The sequence below is a fragment of the Ursus maritimus genome (assembly GCF_017311325.1).
Source record: "Ursus maritimus isolate PB19 chromosome X unlocalized genomic scaffold, ASM1731132v1 scaffold_X1, whole genome shotgun sequence".
NCBI classification, from domain to species: domain Eukaryota; kingdom Metazoa; phylum Chordata; class Mammalia; order Carnivora; family Ursidae; genus Ursus; species Ursus maritimus.
The window spans coordinates 11,254,375-11,276,957 of NW_024423319.1; the positions used below are offsets into that span (position 1 = coordinate 11,254,375).

A 22,583-nucleotide genomic window follows, 5' to 3' on the forward strand; every position below is an offset into this window, starting at 1 on the left:
ATTAAGAGACCCACAGCTGAACCTTCATTATCTTTAACAATGATAATAATAAAATAGTTCACCTTTACTCATCACTTGTTATGTTTCAGGCACTATGGTCAATCAACTCTTCAAGACAGCCGCATAATGTCAATCCCATTATTGTCTCTATTTTCCCCTCATCTGCCCCAATCGCCCAGCCACTGTCAGAGAGGTCAGAGGGAAGCCAGGTTTGCTCCACAGGAGTTCTGTGCTCCTTCCATTCCCCTACAGCTGTCTCTCATGAACACACTGGTGAAGACAAATTCTGAAGGACTTGCAGGATGTCATGTACAGTGGTTTATGCTGTAGTTAATTGCACCCAGCAGAAGGCACTAGGAGAAAATGATATAGATGAGTGGATTCTCACAGCAGAGAATTAAAAATACAAAAAATATACAATCAGCAACCCAAATGTTCTTAACCCGAAGTAACCTGCAAGCAAATTCTATGTGGAGTCTAATTGCCTTGATAAAGTAATCAATCTATTGTTCATGCCGCATTTTAAAATTTCCATTAAGGTAAAACAGCACTCAAGAGACAGACATCATTGTACAACCTATTCTGTGAAAGCCTCTTGCTAGTAAGACAAACATGCCCTTCATAGCGTCGTGTAACACACAGTATTTTCCAATACTGAGAAGTATTCTTTTGTGTGTCGGGAGGTAACAGAGGGTTCTATTTACTTGATATGCCATGCCACCTCATCTCTAAAACAGCAGCACTGCAATCTTCAATGGAGAAGTGTGTACTGGGCACCTACTATGTGCCAGGAGGAAGACACAGGTCCTGCCCTCTTTGGGAAGACAAAACCCTTTATTCTTAGGCAGGTGGTAATAAGATCTAACATGGAATGGAAATCGATAAGGAGAGACAGATTCCAAGACGGTGTCAGGGTGGGAGGGTTGGGAATAGATCTGGGAAAGCAAAAGCTGAGGCTGGATTTCAGCAAGGCTTTTAAGAATTTTGGACGTGACCGACTTCAAACTTACAGGGATGAGTTGTGCTGTCCGCAGTAGAAGAAAACTGAAAGACCTTATGTTTAAGAACAAAAAGTCCAGAAATGAAGATACTCAAGTCAGATCTGCTATTTACAGACAAACAGATCTGAATGCGTATGTATGCAGCTACTATCTTTAGAGCTAATAAGAGATTTATCAAAGTGGTGTTTTGTGTGTCTAGGACAGCTATTACTCTAGAGTAAATCATTTTGTATATAGAAAATACACATTTAAATGCAGTCATGTCTTAATCAACAGTTGAAGTCACCAACCTAGGGGATAGCCCAGATGGAGGAGCTGACATATCAAGAGATCAGTTTAGATCACTTGTTCAAAATTCAAATCAAATTGTACTTTAAACACCTACTGGTCTCCATAGCTCTGCTTCACCTAAACTCTCTGAGCCTCAGTTGGCTGGGGTATAAAATTGGGATAAAATACCTAGTTAAAGGATTGATACAGAGATCAGAGAAACTTGACATGGTATTTGGCCAGGATGGGCCTTCAAATAAATAGCGGCTATGGTAATCGCCGCTCCTGGGCTAAAGCAAGGTGCTGGGGACAGAGGTAAGGAGAGGTAAGATAGAGAGCCTGCCTTGAGTCATATTCCACAGGGGTATCTCATTTCCAATCCAAGTGGCATATCACTCTGGTTTTCTAACCATTCCTTAAACTTCTCTGTCTCCTAAACCACCAGGATTCCAAACATTTGTAGGAATATCAGAGCAGGCGTGGTGCTCCGGTTCTATGGATGACTGGTTTTCATCTAAAAGAAAACTGGGTCATTTCGAAAACTCTAAAATTTGTTAGATGAATGAATGTTCCACCATTGCACCTAACGCCCACCCAGAATTAGTTTACACGCTGGGAGGATACGAGTTGATCCACAGCTTCCCGCAGAAATCGGCAAATAAAGGAGTAGATGGATGGTAAAATGTGATGTGTTAAGTCCCCCTACCTCCACGTACTTCTACTTCTGCACAGGGGACACTGTAATGAAACAATGGGTTTCAAAATGAAACAGGGAAAGAGAAATGAAAGAATACCTGGCTACTTTGAGAACAGAGCGTCTCCCGCACCTCCCGCATATTCTCACCATGTGTCTGGAAGAGAGGGAAGGCGATGTGAGAAGCATAAAAGCCAGGACAGCCCCAAGAGGAGGGATGGGAAGTTGAGGAGTGATATGAAGTTTGGTGACTGTGATTCTGAGCTAGGAAACAGAGGTGTGAGTCCAGTGGCTGGTGTGCTGTGCTGGTCTACCAACGAATCAACGAACCAACGAACCAACCAACCAACCAACCAACCAACCAACCAACCAACCATTCTCTCTTGCCCCCAGCTTCTGACTGTCTGTGGTGAAGGGATCCTCTTTGCTCCAAAGCACTTCTCCACAAAAGGGCATAAATTGGAGGTTCTTCACATCAGGGCCGTGACCACATCAGGTCCCTTGAAGTCCACTTTAGAGGAACTAAAGGGAGGAGTGAAAGGGTCACCAAAGGTAAAGCATGCTTACCTCCTAGTCCTCCTCAAGGTGGGTCCTGAAAGCCTCCCTTGTGGAGAAAGCAGAGTACAGCTTAGGCAAGACACTCGGGTTTGAACCTCAATTCCCCCATTTTCTAATGGTGTAATATTGGGCAAGTTAGTTCGCTTATGTGATCATATGAATTAATTTTTGAAATGGAGACAGTCAGCACTCAGAAAATGTTACTCTTCCCCATCCCCACCCCAGCCCATGCCTAGACTTTACTCTTCTTAAAGTTAGCCCAGAATCAAGATCACCAGTTTCAGCAAGAATCTGGAAAAGAAGCCCACGGCTATCACTATACGGACCATGGAGCACTCTAGCTTTTGATCAGTGAAGAGCACACGTGAAGGTAGCAAACACTTGAAACTTATGAAGTTATACTTCGACAGTATCTATTAGTTCAACTTCCATTCTGACTATGCATACATCTGTTACGAAACCTAGTAACATATTCTTATTTTATATATCTGAAATATTTAAAACAAGAAGAGAAATCAGTACATATTCAATCTATTTTTGTTTTTCATTTTACAGAAAAAGATATGGAAATCCAAGGAAGGAATGGATCTTGTCCAAAGTTACGTAACCCATCAGGGGTACTTTACTATGATAAGGAATAAAAGCAAAGCTAAAAAACAGGAACCAGATAAACCACAAATACTTTTGGGAAAAAAAAATTAAATTAGCTGAGAGGTAAATTTAATTCTGTTCTTTGTCCTTTAGAATACTAATTCTTCTGAACGTTGACATGTTTAATTTCTGTATATCCCCTAAAATATTATGCAAAGCTTCACAAAATTCCTTTCTTCCTGAACTCATGTTTGTTGCTGTATGGAAACCAAGAGGATAAAGGGAAAAGTTGATAGTACATTTTTAGGGTTGTACTAAACCTTCAGGGACCCTGAGGGAAGCAACTAGCCCAGTGCAGCCAAAGTTAGTTGAGTCATAATGGTTAGATTTAATGTTCAAAACGTTTGAATTTTCAACTAGATATGAAAATGTGTAAAAGAAAATACTTAGGGATATTTTCATCTCTGCTCATCACCAGCTCTGCTGAAGAGAGTGGGCTGAACAGAAGCTTTCTAAGGGGACCACAACCAAAAAACTTCCTGAAGTAGGTTGTAGTTGAGCCTGGACCCTTTACACAACCTGATTTACATTACTTTTTCTATATGATTCTAAGTAGAGCTCTGTCATACTGCTCCAGATCTCCTAGAGGAGACACAAGGAAAACCTAAGTAGGTACTCATTAAATGACCGCAGAATGATTAATTTAACCAGAGGTCTAAGTTTTCTTATACCAAATAACGGCATTGAATTTTATTGGAAAGCCTTATAAATACTTTAGATAACCTGAAAAGCTTTTGGAGAGGTGAGGGAAAGATTGGGAGGGGTTAGGCAGAATTTAGATTAAGTTCTCCAAGGAAGGAGAACACTGGTGGCAATTAAAAGCATTTGGACTGGCTCTTAAAGAAAAGAGTAATTTGTAGACCATAGCTTTCTTATTTACATAGCTGGCATATAGCCAAGTGGTTCTCCATGGGGGGATTTCTCTCCTCATGAAATAGTTGGCAATGCTGACAGTTTTCGTCACAACTCTGGGGATGCTACCAGCATCGAGTGTGTGGAGTCCACGACAGCCCCTGGAGACAAAGAATTATCTGGCTCCAAAGGTCAAGAGCGCCAAGGTTGAGAATCTATTCTAGCTCAACACAGGGCCTGGGATGACATGACCGAATAAAAAAATAGTTATGTCAACTACTTCTTATAGCAGGAAAGAAGCATTAATAAATATGCCCACTGAGTTTAAGTTCTCACTTGGTTTCCCATGTTAATCTGGGATCATTTTTAATCCAGTGTTATTCGTTGCCAAGTATTGGATGTGTTGGCTGATTTGTTTAGATCTTCCATATAGAAAAAAATTAGGCACCAGTGCACAAGGATGATAAATACTACTGCTTGGAAGACTCTAGGTGTGCAGGTCTAGTTCTGATTTTCCCAGTGTTCACTCCTCTACAGCCAGCAGGAATGGTACTAAACAGGAGAGAAGACAAAGTTCACATTATGTGTTAAACTGAAACTTTTCCCCCCTCTGTACACAGATATAGCTCCTTCCTCTTCAAAACCCTTTCTCGGGGCCAGCAGACAGGTAAGAAAAGGATGAGAGGTACCAAATGGTTTGGCGAGCCATAGGAATATACAGTCTCCTTGGTTAGCCTCCTTGTTCCACAACTGAGACCCCACCTACATTTTACAGTACAGATTGCTGTCTCAGCCAGATTAAATTGAGACACAGTCAGGAAGGAAAGTAGCATTGGCTAGGCTAAGGACAAAATTGAATGTTGTTAGGGGTAGGTGCGGGAATGCGGTATTTTCTACAATGACATTTTCCTGTCTTGGTAAAAAGGGTACTGAACAAAAAGGGTCTAGCAGCTGTAGCCTCTGATCTTAGTTTAGAAATGGGTAGTAGCCTAATAAAGTCTTAATTAAGGGGTGATCCAAGTACAAGGCTTCCTTCAAAATGAATTCTGTTTCCCAAAACCCTCTGGACCAGCTTGCACTACAAAAAGTTAATTATTTTTTTATTTTCTCATCCTGAAAATACAAAGCTTCTCTTGACTCTTTAGAGGCCACTAAGGAAGACTTATTTGACCTCGGACAAGGGGACACCCTATATAGAAAACTGCCATCCAATTTTGCGTCGGAAATCAACACTTCCTGTGGATCCAAACTCGCAAATCCTAGGTAAGAACTCAGCTCAGTTATATAGACTGGATATCATACTGTCAACTCAACAGTTCTTTACCACAAAACTGTGTATTTGTTCTTTCTAAACACTACCTCTTTGATTCAGCAAGAAACCTTCACCGCTAGACAAGGAATCAATTTCCATAGTCTAGCAAAAGAGCACGTTTGTAAAGTTGGCAGAAAACTTGTTTTATTGGAAACTCACGTAATGTCATCCTTGATTGCAGCATATTAATACAACTCCAAAGTATACCTGTTTTTAAACACTGAACTCAAGAGGCAATTTACTTTTAATTTGGATTCCCAGTGGTCCAATATTTTTAGGCTATTCAAAAATATTGAGCTAACTTAACTACGTTAACAAGGACAAACAACAAAAGAATAAATCAGTCTTGGCAGAGACTGAAAACTTTAGATGCATTATGGAGAAGAAAAATCAATGACATCTTTACAAAGACCTACTGCTGAAGGAATAACAGGTACTATGTGATTCCTCATCACTCCATCCTATCAGAACTCATTCTTTTTTTTTTTTTTAAAGATTTTATTTATTTATTTGACAGAGAGAGACAGCCAGCGAGAGAGGGAACACAAGCAGGGGGAGTGGGAGAGGAAGAAGCAGGATCATAGCGGAGGAGCCTGATGTGGGGCTCAATCCCAGAACGCCGGGATCATGCCCTGAGCCAAAGGCAGATGCTTAACCACTGCGCTACCCAGGCGCCCCTATCAGAACTCATTCTAACCAAGTGCACGTCAGTGATTTATGCCGGTTATTTACTAGCATGAGGGAAGTGGAGAGATCCCTGTTCTATATATTGAAATGAATTGGGCTACAATGTCTAGATGCTAAAAGGGATGTATAAAAGGCTTGGGGTGCCGGGGTGGCTCAGTTGGTTAAGCGTCCAACTCTTGATTTTGGCGCAGGTCATGATCTCAGGGTAAGACCGAGCCCTGTGTCCATCCTGGGATAGTCAGAACCACCCTGACGCACCAGCTGACTGCAAATGTATGAGTGAACTCAGTCTAGAGCAGCAGAACCCATACGTGGCCGTTGGCAGACCTAGACAACCTATAGACTATGAGAAAGAAGAAACTGTTTCTGTATTAAGCCACTATGTTTTAGGGTGACTTAAAATGCAAAGAGCTAACTGATAGACTAGTTCAAAGTCTGCTTTCCCTTCTAGTCCTTCCTCAAGGGCAGAGAGAGTGCCCCTATTCAATGCTGTGCCTAATACCCAGCAAAATTCCTGGCTTGTATAAGACAGTAAGTTTCTTTTGGCAAATATATCAGTTCTGCTAATGGTGACTGGAAGCGCTGTCAGTCATTTGCTGCCTAGAATTAGGGCAAATGGCTGGTCGAAGTCAGAATACCAAAATTGGTTATTTGAAGAAGTACCTAATGGTAAATGTTATTGAGTATTTATTGTTGACAGACACTGCTATGCCTGTGGCATCTATTTAATAAAGCTCTATTCTGTAGGGATGAAATAAAGGATGTATGTTAAATGGAGTCCTAAATTAGGAAGGGAGACAGACCTCTTTTAAAACACCAGTAACGTAAGAACTAGGAAGATCGGTAGGAGAAGAAAGGGAAGAAGAAAGAGGGGGTAATCAGAAGGGGGAATGAACCATGAGAGATTATGGAGTCTGGGAAACAAACTGAGGGCTTCGGGGGGGTGGGGAAATGGGATAGACCGGTGATGGGTAGTAAGGAGGGCACGTATTGCATGGTGCACTGGGTGTTATATGCAACTAATGAATCATCGAACTTTATATCAGAAACCAGGGATGTACTGTATGGTGACTAACATAACATAATAAAAAATTATTATAAAAAATGACAAAACACTGGAACCAGTAGACACCATCCATCGAAAGGAAGTCAGTTAAATAAATGAGGATATAACCACCAAAAAAAAACAAAAAACAAAAACCACCAGTAACTGCTCCCAAAGAAAAAGCTACACTAGAAATAAAAGGTTCCCAAACTATCCTGATTTGCTTTGGGGACTTTTTTTCCCTCCCTCAGTAAATATTCTGGATATATTTAGCCAATTATCCACTAAGTGAACAGCTAACCATGCATGCCAATTAGAAATTTACTGAATCAGTTCATGAACCTTCTAACATGATCTAAAATGCTATCTTCTCAGAGAAAAATCAAATGATTATAGAGGAAAAGTGGCAGAAGAAGGAACAAAAGAGAAAAGCTATTGGCTGGCAGTGTCTATTATCCCTACTTTTTGAAATGCCCTTTGTTCCTTCCTTGTTGCATAAAAAGAAGGAGATTTTGTTCACCGCCTGAGGCAGCCTGCTAGACAAATGGCCTCGCTGTATGAATGGCCTGCTTGAGCCCACATTATCCCACAGAGGTCTGCAGTTAGGCTGCGCATTGCTGGGCTGGCTGTCTCCTAGAAAGGGCTCCAGAAGAGGGACCATGTGAGCTCTACTACTTGTCTGTCTGTGTTTTTCTCAATAAGCTATTTTAACTCAAGATGTGCATATGTGCGTGTGCTCACTACCTTCTTCAAATGGCAACTAGCAACCACGAGAGGCACATTTCACTTGTCCCAGTGTGTTGTGTTTCCGGAAGGGGCAAAGTTCAACAGTGCCACCGTAAGGACAACGGCAGGTTTCTGATAGAGGTGAACTGAGACAGCTCTGGCTCCACTGAGATCCTCAGCCAAGGCTCCGGCCCTGATCCAGGGGAAGCCCCCTGTGCGCGCAGCAGGAGAGACGGACAGAAGGAGCAAATAACCCCATGACAGACATGTCTGTCCCTATAATCTCCCTGTATCTGCAGACAGACTACCCTTAAAAGGGGGCCACCTCTGGTGCGCACGACTGCTCTACTCCAAGGTCGTCACGAAAATCCGGTGTCAGGATGGAACCTCTGAGTTCCCACTGGGAGTGCTCAAAGATGGATGACCTCCAAAGAGGCTTTATCTGTGTGGACCCCACCTCTCCCAGAACAGTACATCACCCCTTCTCTGTTCTTGGGGAGGCGGCTCATGGCAGAACTAGTTAAGGCCACTTCCAGGGCTAGTGGCTCCATGAGAAAAACTATGGCTCCGAAGCGTTATTTCATTTAAGGAAGTACTACAGGACAAATGACCTACAGTTAGTAGATGTTGGTGGAAGAGCAAAGGACAAGAACGTGTGACGAGTCCAATGGTACCGTTACAGATCTGTACGGTGACAGATGGCAGCTACACTTGTGGTGAGCACGACACAATGTAGAGAGTTGTCAAACCACTATGTTGTACACTTGAACCTAATGTAACACTGTGTGTCGATTATACTTCAAAAAAACTAATTAAGTAAAGAAGTCACGGGGATGAAAAGCACAGCATAGGAAACACAGTCAATAGTGCTGTCATAACACACAGGGACAGATGGTGACTACCCTTATTGTAGTAAGCACTGAGTAATGTACAGAACTGTGCATTCCCCATGCGGTACACCTGAAAGTAATATAACACTGCCTGTCACCTATACTTCAATTAAAAAAATAAGTTCCAGAAGGAAACAATAGAGTGCATGAAAGATTATCCAAATTCCAAGAAATAAAGGCAGTGAAATTTAAAAAAAATTATAAGCAAGAAACATGTGACAGATCTCAAAGATGCTTTGTTTAACCCCTGGCCTACTGCTCAGACCAGCATTCAGGGCAGGATGTGGAGAAACACACGAGACGTCTCTCAAGGGATGCACTGGGTAAGTGCACTCTGCCGAGAGGTTAAGACAATCCTATAGTTTTCTTCCACACAGCACGTGTCACCAGCAGTGGATAGGATGGTGCGGAGCTCTTTTCTCATGCCTCACACCTGAAAGGGGGACTCAGGGGTCAGGGTATAGGACAAGCTAGGGCAGCACAATGGAGAAGAGACCAACCAGGCTTGGGAGCAACACAGACTTGGCTTCAAATCCCAATTAAGACACTTATTAGTTGTATGACTTTGAGCAAGTGACTGCGTATCTCTGCGCTCCAGTTTTCCCCATCGCGTCCTTCAAGATTGATGACACCCACCTTGTGGGTTGGGAAGATTAACGGTAATAAAGCTCAAGTGCCTGGCACGTGAAAGATGCTAAAAATTGATAGCTAAGCAACTAACCAAAGCACAGTAGAGAATGTCCTGCACAGAATCTATCACACAAATTCCTGAGACCTCCTTCTTCATGCTTCTGGAGGGAAATGGACCATTTCACGCAATCTCACTCCTTGTGAAAGTCACACAGAACAATATCTTGACAGTGACCCGACCTAGTTTGGCAGGACTTTTTCTTCATGTGCCTTAAGTCAGTTCTCACTTTGTGATGCAGGTTTTATCATCCAGGGACTTAGGTCAACAGATACTTTGTGAGACGGGGTTTTGAGGTAGGAGGTCAGTTGGCCTGAGGGGATTAAGATCTGGCCTGCAGCGAAATCAACGTATACCAGCACAGTGAATGTATCCGAATTTTGATATGGCAGAGTGAAAAGCATTTTGACGAAGTCAAATTTGACTGAGAATCTGCCCTGTAAACAAGTTAAAGTTAAATCGGGCTGTTTCTCTTTTCTCTGAAGAACAAGGCACCTTTTAACTCTATTGTTTCTCCGACAACAGGCACGAGGTCCCTCCTGCTTACTGTATCCGGCGATCTGTCTCAGTAAGCCGATACTGGAGTAACTGGAGAACAAAATGGAAGGTATTTCTAGTTCAGCCTTGTTACGGGAAACAGTTTCCTGTAACTGAGAGACCATGGTCTTAGGAGTGAGACAGGCTGCATTTGAGTATTGGCTCTACCACTGCCCACTCGGGTGACAATGGACAAATTTATTTCACCTCTCTGACTCTTGGTTTCCTCAACCATAATATGGACAGAAAAAAAATACCTACTTGACTCTAAGGACTGTTGTAAGAATTAAGACAGTATTAGGTAAAATGCTTGGCACGTAGTAAATTCGGAGTAATTCTCAATTATTGTTTTAATTGTCATTTACCTTCAGCTAGAGAGTAGGGCTCCAAAAAATGATGAAAGAAAATTCACTGCTAATATCCAGACTTACTCTAAGTAACACCTAATCTTAGGGAACTGAGAAAATGCTCAGAGCAAGTCTTAATAACATTCCTGTCAATGGTGGCAATTTTATTGAGTTAAGAAAAAAATCAAGCAATTCAATCAGCTGTTTACTACTTAGAAATGACCTTTCCTCATTTCTACCATTACAGGTAAAAGAGCATCTCCCAGCTTAAAGAAAGATTAGGCGAGTAACCTGCTGATGTTGTTGTTGTTGTTTTTTAATCTAAGGACAGTTTTATTGCATTCAAACTGAATTTAGCTCTTCACTAATCACTGTACTCTTTTTTGTGTGTCCTAGGTGAAATCATCACCTTGAAGGTAAGGGCCATTTCACCTACTTCTTTCGAGTGCCGCCATACACCCAACTCTAGGCTCACAGAATTAACAAATACCTCCAGAGTCCCTTCCACTTATGACAACTCCTTTCCATAGCGTAGCTTGAGAATGGAGTGTGGACAGCATTGCCTGTCCTTTAAACCTAACATAGCTCTTCTGCCCTGAAATCACCATTACAATAAACTCGTGTAAGGCAAGAGGGTGAGCACCGAGCATACGGCATACGGAGCAGCCATAGAGGGAAAAGGATATGGGCTTTAGAGGCCAGAAAAACCAGTTTCAAATCAAGTCCTGTCATTTATTAGGGAAGTGACTATACGGAGAAGCAGCTAAGGGGAACTGGGCTCTTTCCCCTCCTCTGTGGGGATCTGGTCTTCCAGCCAACGTACACTTGTTGCTTCCAAAGCTGGATGGGCTTGAAGGATGACCTGAAGCTGTTCCAAGAATATATATCTTAAAATAGCTGAGGCTAGTAAGTAGAAATATGCCAGCACATGGGTGCAAGCGGACATGTGATTGTGATGTGTTGGAGAGAGTGTGGATATCAGCTGTGAAGCAAGACAAGGGTAAGTGTTGATAAAATGCAGGATGTTATACTTCTTGTTCCGCACTTTCCCATGGGCATTATTCAAGCTGCGTATTCTGAAGCACACTAAGAAAGGCCACAGAGTATAACAAATGAACACAATCAGTGGAGTATACAGCGCTAGGGAGGATTCGGAAACACGGATAGCAATCAAAGTCTCCTGATCATGTCAAAGTCAGTTTCACGTACATGCTGCTGTCATGATTTTATGCTGCAGAAGCTGGTGATGTCTACTTGGTAAGAGGACAATGTCTCAACGACGACAGCCTCTGGTGCAACTCAGGGACAGACACTCAGGTCATGAGCAGTTTGAGCCAACTTTTGTGATCTCACCAAGAGCAGGAACAATCAAGCAAAGAAGTAATTGTACTTTTCTGGCATATTCATACATTCTTCTTCTCCCTCTCTTCTTCAGCTACACTCATACGTGGTCCTGAGAAACTCTCCCACCCACATTTGCAAGCTGAACCATAGTTTGAGAAGACACGTGTTGCAACAATTGCTTGCAAAAAAGGATGTTGGTCACAAGGTGGCAGATTACCACGCTCCTATGGAGAAGCCTGATTATTTTTCTAAAAGCACAGAGCGGCAAGGAGGCAAGGGAACTTCAGAAATGGGTGTGTGCCAATAATGAAGCAGCAGAAAGAGAAATCAAGGACTCGATCCCATATACAATTGCACCAAAAACCATCAGATACCTAGGAATAAACCCAACCAAAGAGGTAAAAGATTTGTACTCTGAAAACTAGAAAATACTGATGAAAGCAACTGAAGAAGACACAAAGAAATGGAAAAGACATTCCATGCTCATGGGGAAAAACAAATATTGTTAAAATGCCTTTACTACCCAAAGCAATCTACGCTTTTAATGCAATCCCTATCAAAATACCACCAGCATTTTTCACAGCGCTAAAACAAGCAATCCTAAAATTTGTATGGAAACACAAAAGAGCCTGAATAACCAAAGCAATCTTGAAAAAGAAAAGCAAAGCTGGAGGCATCAGAATTCCAGACTTCAAGTTATTACAAAGCTGTAGTGACCAAGACTGTATGGTTCTGGCACAAAAACAGACACACAGATCAATGGAACAGAATAGAGACTCCAGAAATGGACCCTCAGCTCTATGGTCAACTAAACTTTGACAAAGCAAGAAAGAAGATCCAATGAAAAAAGACAGTCCCTTCAACAAATGGTGTTGGAAACACTGGACAACTACATGAAGAAGAATGAAACAGGACTACTTTCTTATACCATACACAAAAATAAACTCAAAATGGATGAAAGATCTCAATGTGAGACTGGAAACCACCAAAATCCTAGAGGAGAACACAGGCACCTCTTTGACCTCGGCCACGGCAACTTCTTACTAGATATGTCTTCCGAGGCAAAGGAGACAAAAGCAAAAATAAACTATTGGGAACTCATCAAAATAAAAGGCTTCTCACAGCAAAGGAAACAATCAACAGAAAGGAGCGTGTGTGAGCGCGCAAGCATGTGCGCGCACGCGTGCATGTTGAGAATGACGGCTACCTTACATGGCCACAAGTTCTAAAGGTCATATAAGTGCTGCCTGTCCAGCAGTGCCCTCTCATCACAGGGCACCTCCTAAAGAGGCCCATGCAATCAGCATGATAAGAATTCTGAATTGACAGTTGACATCACACACCAGACCTTATGCCAAGGTGATTTTTTCCTAAGGCAGCGATCCCAACCCTGTTAGCACATTAGAATCACCTGGGGAGCTTTTTAAACACTACCTCCGCCACGAGAGATTTTGCAGGGTTTTTGTTTGGACAAGTTATTGGTTAGCTGGTTGGTTTTGGTCTGATGTGGGGCTCCGGCATCAATATTATTCCACAGGTCCTCAGGTGATTCCAGTGTGCAGCCAGGGCTGAGAATCATCTAAGTAATCTAAAGCAGTGTCGCTCAAAGTACGGTCCACAGACTTAGTGCTGACCTGTGAATGCTGTCACTAAGCACACTTGTTTATTTCATCCTGCTGACGTCAGTGTTCACCGCAAGACAGCAATACTTTCTTGGGGAAGCAAGCAGTGCATTGATTTACATTCTTGCACAAGCTCCTTATCTTATCACTGACTTGTAACAAGTCATTTCAGACCCAGCACTGATCCGTGGAACCACACTTTGAGGAGCACTTCCCTAAAGACAGTGGGGGGGGGGGCAGAGAGATAAGGAACAACATCCATTTCCAAAGTGGATGACATTGTCAAAGCCCAGCTGTGATGCGGGATACACTGATGCTCCATGGGGCCAGCGTGGCGTTTCCCAAAGTGTATTTGTGGGACACTGATAGGTGTTATGAACAAAGAGCATTTGGTAGCTGGAAAATATTTACCACTGAATTGCCCGAAGTCAGATTCCTGATCCGTAAGGCTCCCCAAAACTTTTAATCTACTCTTATGAACTGAGACTCTCTAAGAGTGGTGTGGAGTTTGGGAAACATGCACTTGACCATACAGTCTATCTTTTCACATAGATATGTGATCAATGTTTCATGAAACATACTGTGGAAAATATCGACCTGCTAATTATTTAAGAACATGCAAAAGAGAGTATAGTTAGTCCCCACATTCTCTTCAACCAGGCAAGCAACTTATCCTTTAAAACCAAAGACAGAGAGAAAAGTGGATCAGAGGCAACAGCAGATTCCTGTGTATCTCCTGAATGCAGGGAGATGTCCATACATTAGGGTTGGGCTTGGTTTGGGGAAATAGCTGGAAGTCATTCAGGCTATGCCTTTTTGGACAAGGAACATAGCCTACCTGGGTCCTATCATGCTGGGTCAGAATGGCATCTTTTCTTAAGTGGTTTATCAACTGGCTGTGAAGAGAAACAAACAAACAAGAGGACTTGCTGAGATATCAGAGCCTCAGAAGCCAAATACTATCATAGTAACTACTATTACTCAGAAGTAATAGCTTTGAAGGGGGCAGTACCCATATGGATGGATGAGGTTTTCAAGAATCGGCACTTAGATTTTCACTTTTTTTTTTTTAATCAAAATCACCACCATACACTGTCATTCATCCAATAGACCTTTCAGAGCATTTTCCCAGAGGAGTGTTATTTTAAACACAAAAAAACTTGAAATGGGTCATCAGCGTTGGCTTCATACACGAGAAATATCTGCCTTCGATATTAACCAAGGGAAACCTCAGGAAAATGTCACCGCCAGCTCGATGGAAACACCTAGGCTCAAGTAAGAAAGGAGACCCGTTGCTTTAAAAAGTGGATCGTATTTTCTAGGAACGAGTGGTTGTTCGTTTCTACTGTAAAGGCCAGCCTGGAGACCGAGTTGAGATGCATATAACTAAAAAGAGAATAATAAATGCCCATCCTGGCCGCCAATTGAATTACTGGCTGTTAAGTATACTTCCTTGATCAAATTATGAGTTTTCCAGAGAGTAGAAACTATCCCCCAAGTAGGATTTAATTTCGTTTGCTGCCATAGGTGGGAAATAGGACACAAGAGAGAATGTGCCACTACTAGTCTCCTAACGTTTTAGGACATAAGTCGTCTATTAAGAAATAGCCGACATGCAACAGAGAGGAACACATTTGAATACTTTCTGGGGAGAGGACAGTGTTTACTTGTTACTAATCACCAAGGCCTTCAGATTTCCGGCTTTAATTTGTTTTCAATTTGGACCAGTTTTAAAATCTTTCTTGTGACTCTGCAATGAAGCTGCCATTTGCTTCAATGAGCAAAGAAAACTCTCTGGTGTCGTTTTGCCATCCTTCAGGTAACACATCAAAGGCAAGGGGACCCTAAGTCATAGTTACTTTGAAATTAAAAGATTAAGAATAAAGTCTTTTATCTCTTCAGAGCCACCCAAACATATGGCTCCATGTTTTCCTAATAAAATAGGAATGAATAACCCTTCAGTTCTCATCCTCAAGGGGGCAGACATGGAACCCAGTCACGTGCTTTCTGAAAGTCAAGACATCTTCAAGGTGTCAAGCATCAGAGGTTGCTTCATTTTTATCAAACTATTAATTCAAATGGGTACTAGACCCATTTTTCTCAAAAGGCTCGTTATTATTCAAATGACGAAGACACACAACAGGAGACAACAAATTTAAAGAAGAAGTAGGGATGAAAATAAGGACATTTCCCTTCGCATGTTCCTCAATATTCTTCTACTTTCTTCCTCTCCTACCATTTGGGCGACTGGTGATATTCACAGGGATGTATTCTCTTTCGGGTGTAAAGAAAGCAAGGCAACATCAGAGTAACAGTCGTTGGCACTAGTTACAAATATGCCCCCTTAACATCTGCCACATAATTTTGCTTTCTTTCAGTTGGTCAACGCTGCCATACCTCACCACCACTCTGGAGCCCAGATTCTCTTCTCCTCCAACCAAAGTCACTATGGTTGGACGCCTCTCTGAATTAAAAGGTTACAGATGTCCTAAGGGAGATGGAATATATATATATATATATATATATTTAAATCACATGAAAACAGGGCTGCAAGAAAAAGGCCAAATGCTTGATCAAAAGACGGTGAGTGACAAACCCCCAAGCTCTGTCATATTCTCCCGTATGATGTTATCTCCTTCAAATTTACTACTGTAATCAGGATTTTTAATCCTAGAAGCAAATGCTGGAAATCCACGATTTCTTTTTCTCCGTAGATCTTCAACAGTATCGACTTCCAAGCACGTATATCTTGGTGTAATGATTCCGAACAATCTTCGAACATCAGTAAAAGCCCGATGACTGGCTCTCAGATGTTACTCGAATCCAGCGATTTCATTTTGGCACACATGACAATGAAAGAAAAGAATCAAGCTACAAGGATTGTATTTTCTCTTTTCAAAAGGCTCCTGGAACAGTAAGAAGGAAGGTTCTGGTAACAGCCTCCACTCTCCATGTGGCTTTCTTATAACAAAGAGCGTTGCTGGTACTGGGCCACATTAGACTCTCAGATACTTGTATGTGCGTCTTCAGCCAAATTCCAGCACTCTCATAAGATTACATCATAAGTGGTTTTTATGGAAATTATCATATCACTGAAAATCACAAGCATTTGGAACAGATTAAAGAACTTATTTTGGAATTGGCTGCTCAGAAATAGAAACCTGCTTTTGGCGAAGTGTAATGTGGCTTTAGAGTATCCTGAAAAGCCAGTAGGATAGTTCCATCCTTCAATGTATTGTTTCACACGGCTTCTGAGGGCCCTGGACACGATACAAAAATACCTTTTGAAAGACAGGAGACTGTGAACTGTAAAGAAATGATCTGTAGCGAATCTCAGGCAGTCATGAGCTATGGGGATAATCTGGCCCGCACAAAGACATCACCGATAAAATGAAACACCAAGACTTTGTCTCTAATAATAAAAAAACAGTTGGTCGATTTTTATCAATTCAGTAAGAAGAAAATTAATTGCCACTTTATCATAATACCCATAAAAGCTCTTTGACCTAATTTCAACATTTCTAAAACTTACCCAATTCAAACTTTTATTTTCCTCCCAAATTTCAATGCAGTTTTCGTTTTTCACTTGAGGTTACGTAAGAACCACCTCATTAGAAGAGGTCATCCTGTCCATTGCCTTCACATGAAGTGGAACTGGTAGGCATCCACGGCCAAGGTCAGTTAAGGTCTCGTACTTTGGCCCAGAAACCACAAGAGGAAATCTCTTCAAAAATGCTTCACATGAGAATAAAATGTTTCCAAGTGTGGATATAGTTTAGAATTAAGATTCTATTTGTAATCAAGAGGCCTTTTATTTCTACTAATTAGCAATAACACGTTACAGCAATTGTAAGAGAAAATGAAAGACTGTACTTTGCAGCATTTAAAAACCGGGTCGCCAGAATGACCACTGAACCCTTCCAAACCCGCGGTTACTTCACTGCCTGGAAATGACGAGCTTTGGTATCATACGTGAAGTAAGCATGTTAATTTCTCGGCACAGTTTCCTTATTTATCCTAGATCTCTTCCACAGCACCACTGCTTTTGCCCTGTCTAGGGTCTTCTGGACCCTGCTAATTTGTACAGAGATCAAGTGTTTTCATTTCAAGGTCTGGTTTTGCCATTAACTTCTGGAGTCTTGTATGAAGGGGGGACAGTAAAATTGTAAGCAGTATTATTCAAATGGCATTCCAGAAAGCCTGTAATGAGTCTAATACTATTTACGAATAATCCATAGGAGCAAGGAGGGAAATATTAGCTTCACTATTCCAGAGGACCTGGAAGGAGAGCGAGATAAGGAAAATCTTCAATCTGAAAGAAGACAATGCCCATCATCAAAGCGTCCAAGGGAAAGGATGACAGTCACATTAAGCATGATGGCAGCCACTCAACATGTGGATGAAATGACAGATTAAAAACTATCCAAACTTTGTATAAGGAGTTTTACCGCTACCCATCCTCTAAAGAATTCTTCATATCTGAAAACATTTCTAACAGTATACACAGTATGCTCCAGGTGATATTTTGAAAATCCACAGATCCTGGTAAAATTGTACGTAATAAGAAAAGGGATGGGGGCTTAAATTTAGGTTATTCAACTGTATTTTTCTTAAATCTGAGTACTGTTAAAATAATTTGAAGTAACTTTCTAGACTGATTGCTCGACTGAATTTAACCAGGTGTTTCTTAAATTGCTTCTTTCTCTTCCTGTAACCAAATTTGGTTTTCTACGCTTATGTGCAAGTAGAAAAACAGTACAGTATCTGTATCACATACATTTAATTATGTTATATATGTTTAATATATATGACTATATAATAAATGGTATATAGCTATCACACAGATACTGGTTTTATGTGTGTTTGTGTGTGTGTGTGTATTTGCAAGTATAAGTAATTTTAGAGAAAAGAAAGCAGAAAATATTGGAATGCATTATAAATAGTTAAATAATTGTCGCTAGTTGAAAGTTTTAGGTCAAGTTGGTATCCTCTCTACCAAACCACCAAAAGATCCATTTCACTCACTGTAAAGGGTCACCATCTCCATCTCCAGATGAGTTAAGTGTTGACATCAGAACTCATCCCCAAATTAGACAGCTTGGATACCAAAGCGTGGGTAGAAACAAATGCAAATATTCTATTCTATTGCTGAAATATACCTGAACATAGAAAAATGTACGCTTCTCCTTTTCTGCCAATGAACATTTAAAATTCTATTTGGAAGTGAGGAGAAGGGGGACTTAGAGATGTAAAAAACTGATTCCACAACCATGGACCAGAGTCAATTTGGAGTTGTTTTCTTACGCACCAAACTTTACACAGAACACGGTGGCAGTTCTTTCTAGGTCAGAAAGACAGTTGTAAGGCAGACACCCATCATGTTGCAAAAGGGCGACTCGAAATAGGAACAAAGTCGCTTTTAGAAATCACCCCAGAGCCATTTATGCACAAGTCTACACCAACTGCCCAAGGACAGGGGCATTTTGTCACTTCCAGTGTCATTCACTGGGAAACCGCATAACCAGTACTTGATGCGGAGGGAACCCAGGCTGCTCTACAGTAAGTACTTAGCATACACAGTAGGCTTCTCAAATGTCTCTTTGGAAGTTGAAACGTACACAAATGGCAAAGAGCTGACCACATCTTGTGATGTGAAAATGTCCCTGTTTGATATATGCAAAAAAGTGGGGATAACGTTCGAAGACTCTAGACAGACAAGGTACTTTAGAGAGAGATTTGTAGCGGGGATTTTAGAGATAGATAGATTTGTAGCATGGATGGCGATGAACACGCTATTGACCTCAGTTTAAGTACCGGCAAGTGGAATTTTTCAAACCTGTACTTGAGCTGCAAAGAAAAACAAACGACTCATGGTTTCCTTGAGGCATGCATTTGACTATGGCAAAGTGCAACTGGGCGTGCATTACACGGGGCATCAGGGCCTGCTTCAGCCGACTAAGGAGGTCATGAGCATTCTTCAAGCACAATGCAGAAGCTTTATGGAGCGGAGGAGAGTCAGAGAATTTGGAACCATCTTCTCATTCTGTCACTTTAGAAGTGTCATTCCTCAGCCGACTGCTGTTTCAGGAATGCAAGGTGATGGGAACAGACTTGGCCAGATGTCGGCTACAGGAGCAAGCAACTTGAGCAGCCAAAATGGGGCAATGTAAGGACAGCAGCTGAACCAGGTTCAGCTGCGAGAAGCAGGAGGCGGCTGCGCGCCGTGCCGGGGATGACTGTATTATACAGTGTTCCATCTGAGCCTGCATAACACATTCACCGGCGAGCCAGGGGCCTCCTAACTCCGTCCCGGGCCGAACAACACACAGCACACCAGACGGGCAATGCACAGTCAAAAAGAAAGAGAAAGAAAGAAGAACGAGAGAAAACAAGCAAAAACACGCGTCCGTTGTGCACAAACCTTCGGGCTCTGTGTTTTCTTTGTGGTGTACTTGCTTCAGCGGGCAGCAGAAGATTTCGTGACACTTAGCACGAAAGGGGGACTCTTTTTTCTTTAATTCCGCAGATTGGATGGAATCTTGCCGTAACATAATGTATTCCTGTGTGCCAGGGGGGGCGTCATCCAGAACTGTGGTCACCACATAACAAAATGAACTCAAGTTAGAGCTTCAGGAAAGCAGCGAGCGTCTCAAATCACATCTACTCCCAGGGAAGACTAAAGAAACAACATTCCTAAGAAAAGTTGCAAAGAAAAACATTTACTAGCTTGCTGATGTTATTTTTAGGGGCTGATGTTAAAATAATAAAGCCCTGGGAATAGCTTACTCAACTCCATATACCTCTGTTGTTAGCATAACGAAAATTTAAGGGCGTGAAACTGTGCTACAAGTACAATGAAACATTTTAATACCAATAACCATACTGTATCTAAATGAACACCGAGTAGCACTCACACGTTTCAATTTCAGATACAATGGAGATTTTGCAGGTTGAACCAGCTGAGGTCCACCACTTAGCGATGTATTTAGTTGAGGTTTCTTTCCATGGTCAGCTCCCCGGAGAACCTGACTTTAGTGACTTTAGCCCATCATATACCCAGTCAGACAGAAGATTCAAGGGTGCTGCTCTTTAATCTTTGATTTTCAAAGAGAACTGGGGCTGTTGCAGATATTCTTCAGATATTCAGGACCCCTTAATGAGGACAAGAAAGTCTACTTGCGAGCCTCCCAATCAACACCGGACCTGGATCAAAGACCTACCTTGTTGAACAGTGGGAGAGCAGGACCTGGTTCACCAAATTTGGCCTTAGATAGATACCAAGCCCCTCTCAGCTCACCTTTTCTTTCCAGACCCTTTCTGCATTTCCTAAGCAAGATTGTGAACACCTAGCATTTTCTCCCTGAAAAAAACATGGGGTCTGATTTTAAAGGGTCCCCAATGCAACATTCTTCAGCCTGAAAACCACCCACCAAGCCGGGCGGGGTGGGGGGGGCGTGCAAATTCGATCTGCACTGGCAGAAACAGGGAACTGACCCCAGAATGGATTTTTTTTTCCTCTTTCACACCCTTCCCAATGAGGCCATTCCATTTTGCCAGGAGTGAGTCAGTGCCTCTAAAGCTGTGATTAATGGCATGCTGACTCATCCTACTCCCCCAAACGCATACACTTAGCATGCATCTAGAAGGAGCGATACCACCAGCAACCTTCTTATCGGGAGAATAACGCTATGATGTTTGCAAAATATAAACAGCTTCTGGTTGAAATTTGGCGGGACCTGGAGCTTCTGTGTTTGGCAAAACATTCCCAGCTCATTGGCTGGGATGTTAATGACCTTTAAGAACTTTCTTTCATGTTGGGGTAAAAAAAAATGATAGAAAAACCAACAAAACTTTTAAATTAGCATTATGAGTTTAGAACAAGTTTTTGATAGATGGCTTGTATGTGGAATTGTTGTCTTCCTTTATAAGTCATTAAATTATGCAAGAAGGTGATGAATATTTTCGTCAGCTCTCTATTTTCGACTAGCATTCGGCAGCAGTAATCAAAAATATTATATAGGCACACCATCACAGTTTTTCCTGGCAGAGAGTCCCCTTCATCTACAAGGAATGTGACTATAACTCCATAGAATCTCATTGTGAAATGCACATCGTTGCTAGCAACAGCTGCTATTCAAAACATTTGCAACCATTTCCTGCTATGAGCAGAGAGTTAGGATAATACAGACACTTATCAAATTCCAACATCACAGCTGAAGACCAATTCTGGTTTTACCACCCAAAATATTTAAAGAAAACCTCCCAAACTTGGAACTCTTTAAAAAAAGAAACTCCCGTGATTATCTAGAAGCTAAGAAATTCCATTTTCACGCACTGTGTATAAGAAACATATTTTAAGACGAAAGGACAATTGGAAGATTAAGAAGAAAAGAACAACTTTTTGATAACACATAGGGAACCTGTCATTCAGAAGCACACGATAAACATCAGGAAACTGTCTTCCACTCTCGTTTTTCAATACCAACAATGACGTCACAAATGGGCATTTCTGGAGATTAATGGCAGACTGAAGCTAATAGCCTTCTGCTGACTCTCCAGCCATCAGCTTTTCCCAGCTGGTCATTAATTCCCAGAAAATGCCTTGCACTGCCATCATTATTGTTTAATTAGATACAACTGGTTATCTGTAACATACAACAAAATTCTAATAGGAGTGACATGCTGACCGATACGAGAACCAGCCCCCAAATTCATCATGATGGGGAAAGCATGAAGGTCACAAAAGTACAGGATAATTGCTTTCCACAAAATTCTCTCGCCTGTTCTTTCCTCAAATTGAATTCAGCAAGCGCAAAAGGTGCCAAGATGAGAGCATTTAAGGAGCCATGTGAGTAATAACCACAGGCATAGAACATTTCCTTGGAAATCGTGAACATCTGGGAGTTAATGGCTCAGCTTTGGGTCTCAGGCTGTCTCTACTCAATGCCCCAAACATCAGTCAGTTCAGGCAAAACAGAAGGAAAGCCAATATATCCATAGCTTGGTGTCACACTGACACAAGAGCTAGAAACACTGTGGACTTCTTAACCAGAAGTGACATCGTATGGGCAACACCTCACTCGGGTCTGTGGAAGTTCTGAACTTGAGGATATTCTACGTCAACAATTAAAACTGTTATATCAAATCAATTTATTCCCAGGGCTCCCTCAGCCAGAACAGTGGCTCTATGTGCAATGGCAGCAACAGGACTGGCAGGGCACTTCCCACAGGACCCCAGCACTAGGGCAGGTGGGCACCTTAATTCTACTTCTCTACAAAAGGGATGAGGATGCAAAGCTTTCAAGGAGTATTCGCTCTATAAAAGGGAGAGGAGGCTTGTAAAGCAGCCAGCTCATCAA

The 22,583-nt window shown here is 41.8% G+C and overlaps 1 protein-coding gene across 3 annotated transcripts in view; it reads right to left on the reverse strand.

Moving 5' to 3' along the window:
* The window catches only part of FGF13 (fibroblast growth factor 13), a 473,776-nt gene that overhangs the window by 172,475 nt on the left and 278,718 nt on the right, over positions 1-22,583 (reverse strand). For 2 of the 3 annotated variants that reach the window (XM_040627830.1, XM_040627836.1), the window contains exon 3: positions 19,646-19,813. The exons of the other annotated variant lie outside the window; for it this stretch is intronic. In XM_040627830.1, the coding sequence (XP_040483764.1) occupies positions 19,646-19,813 (168 nt within the window). The remainder of the gene's footprint in view (positions 1-19,645; positions 19,814-22,583) is intronic. 3 annotated transcript variants of the gene reach the window in all.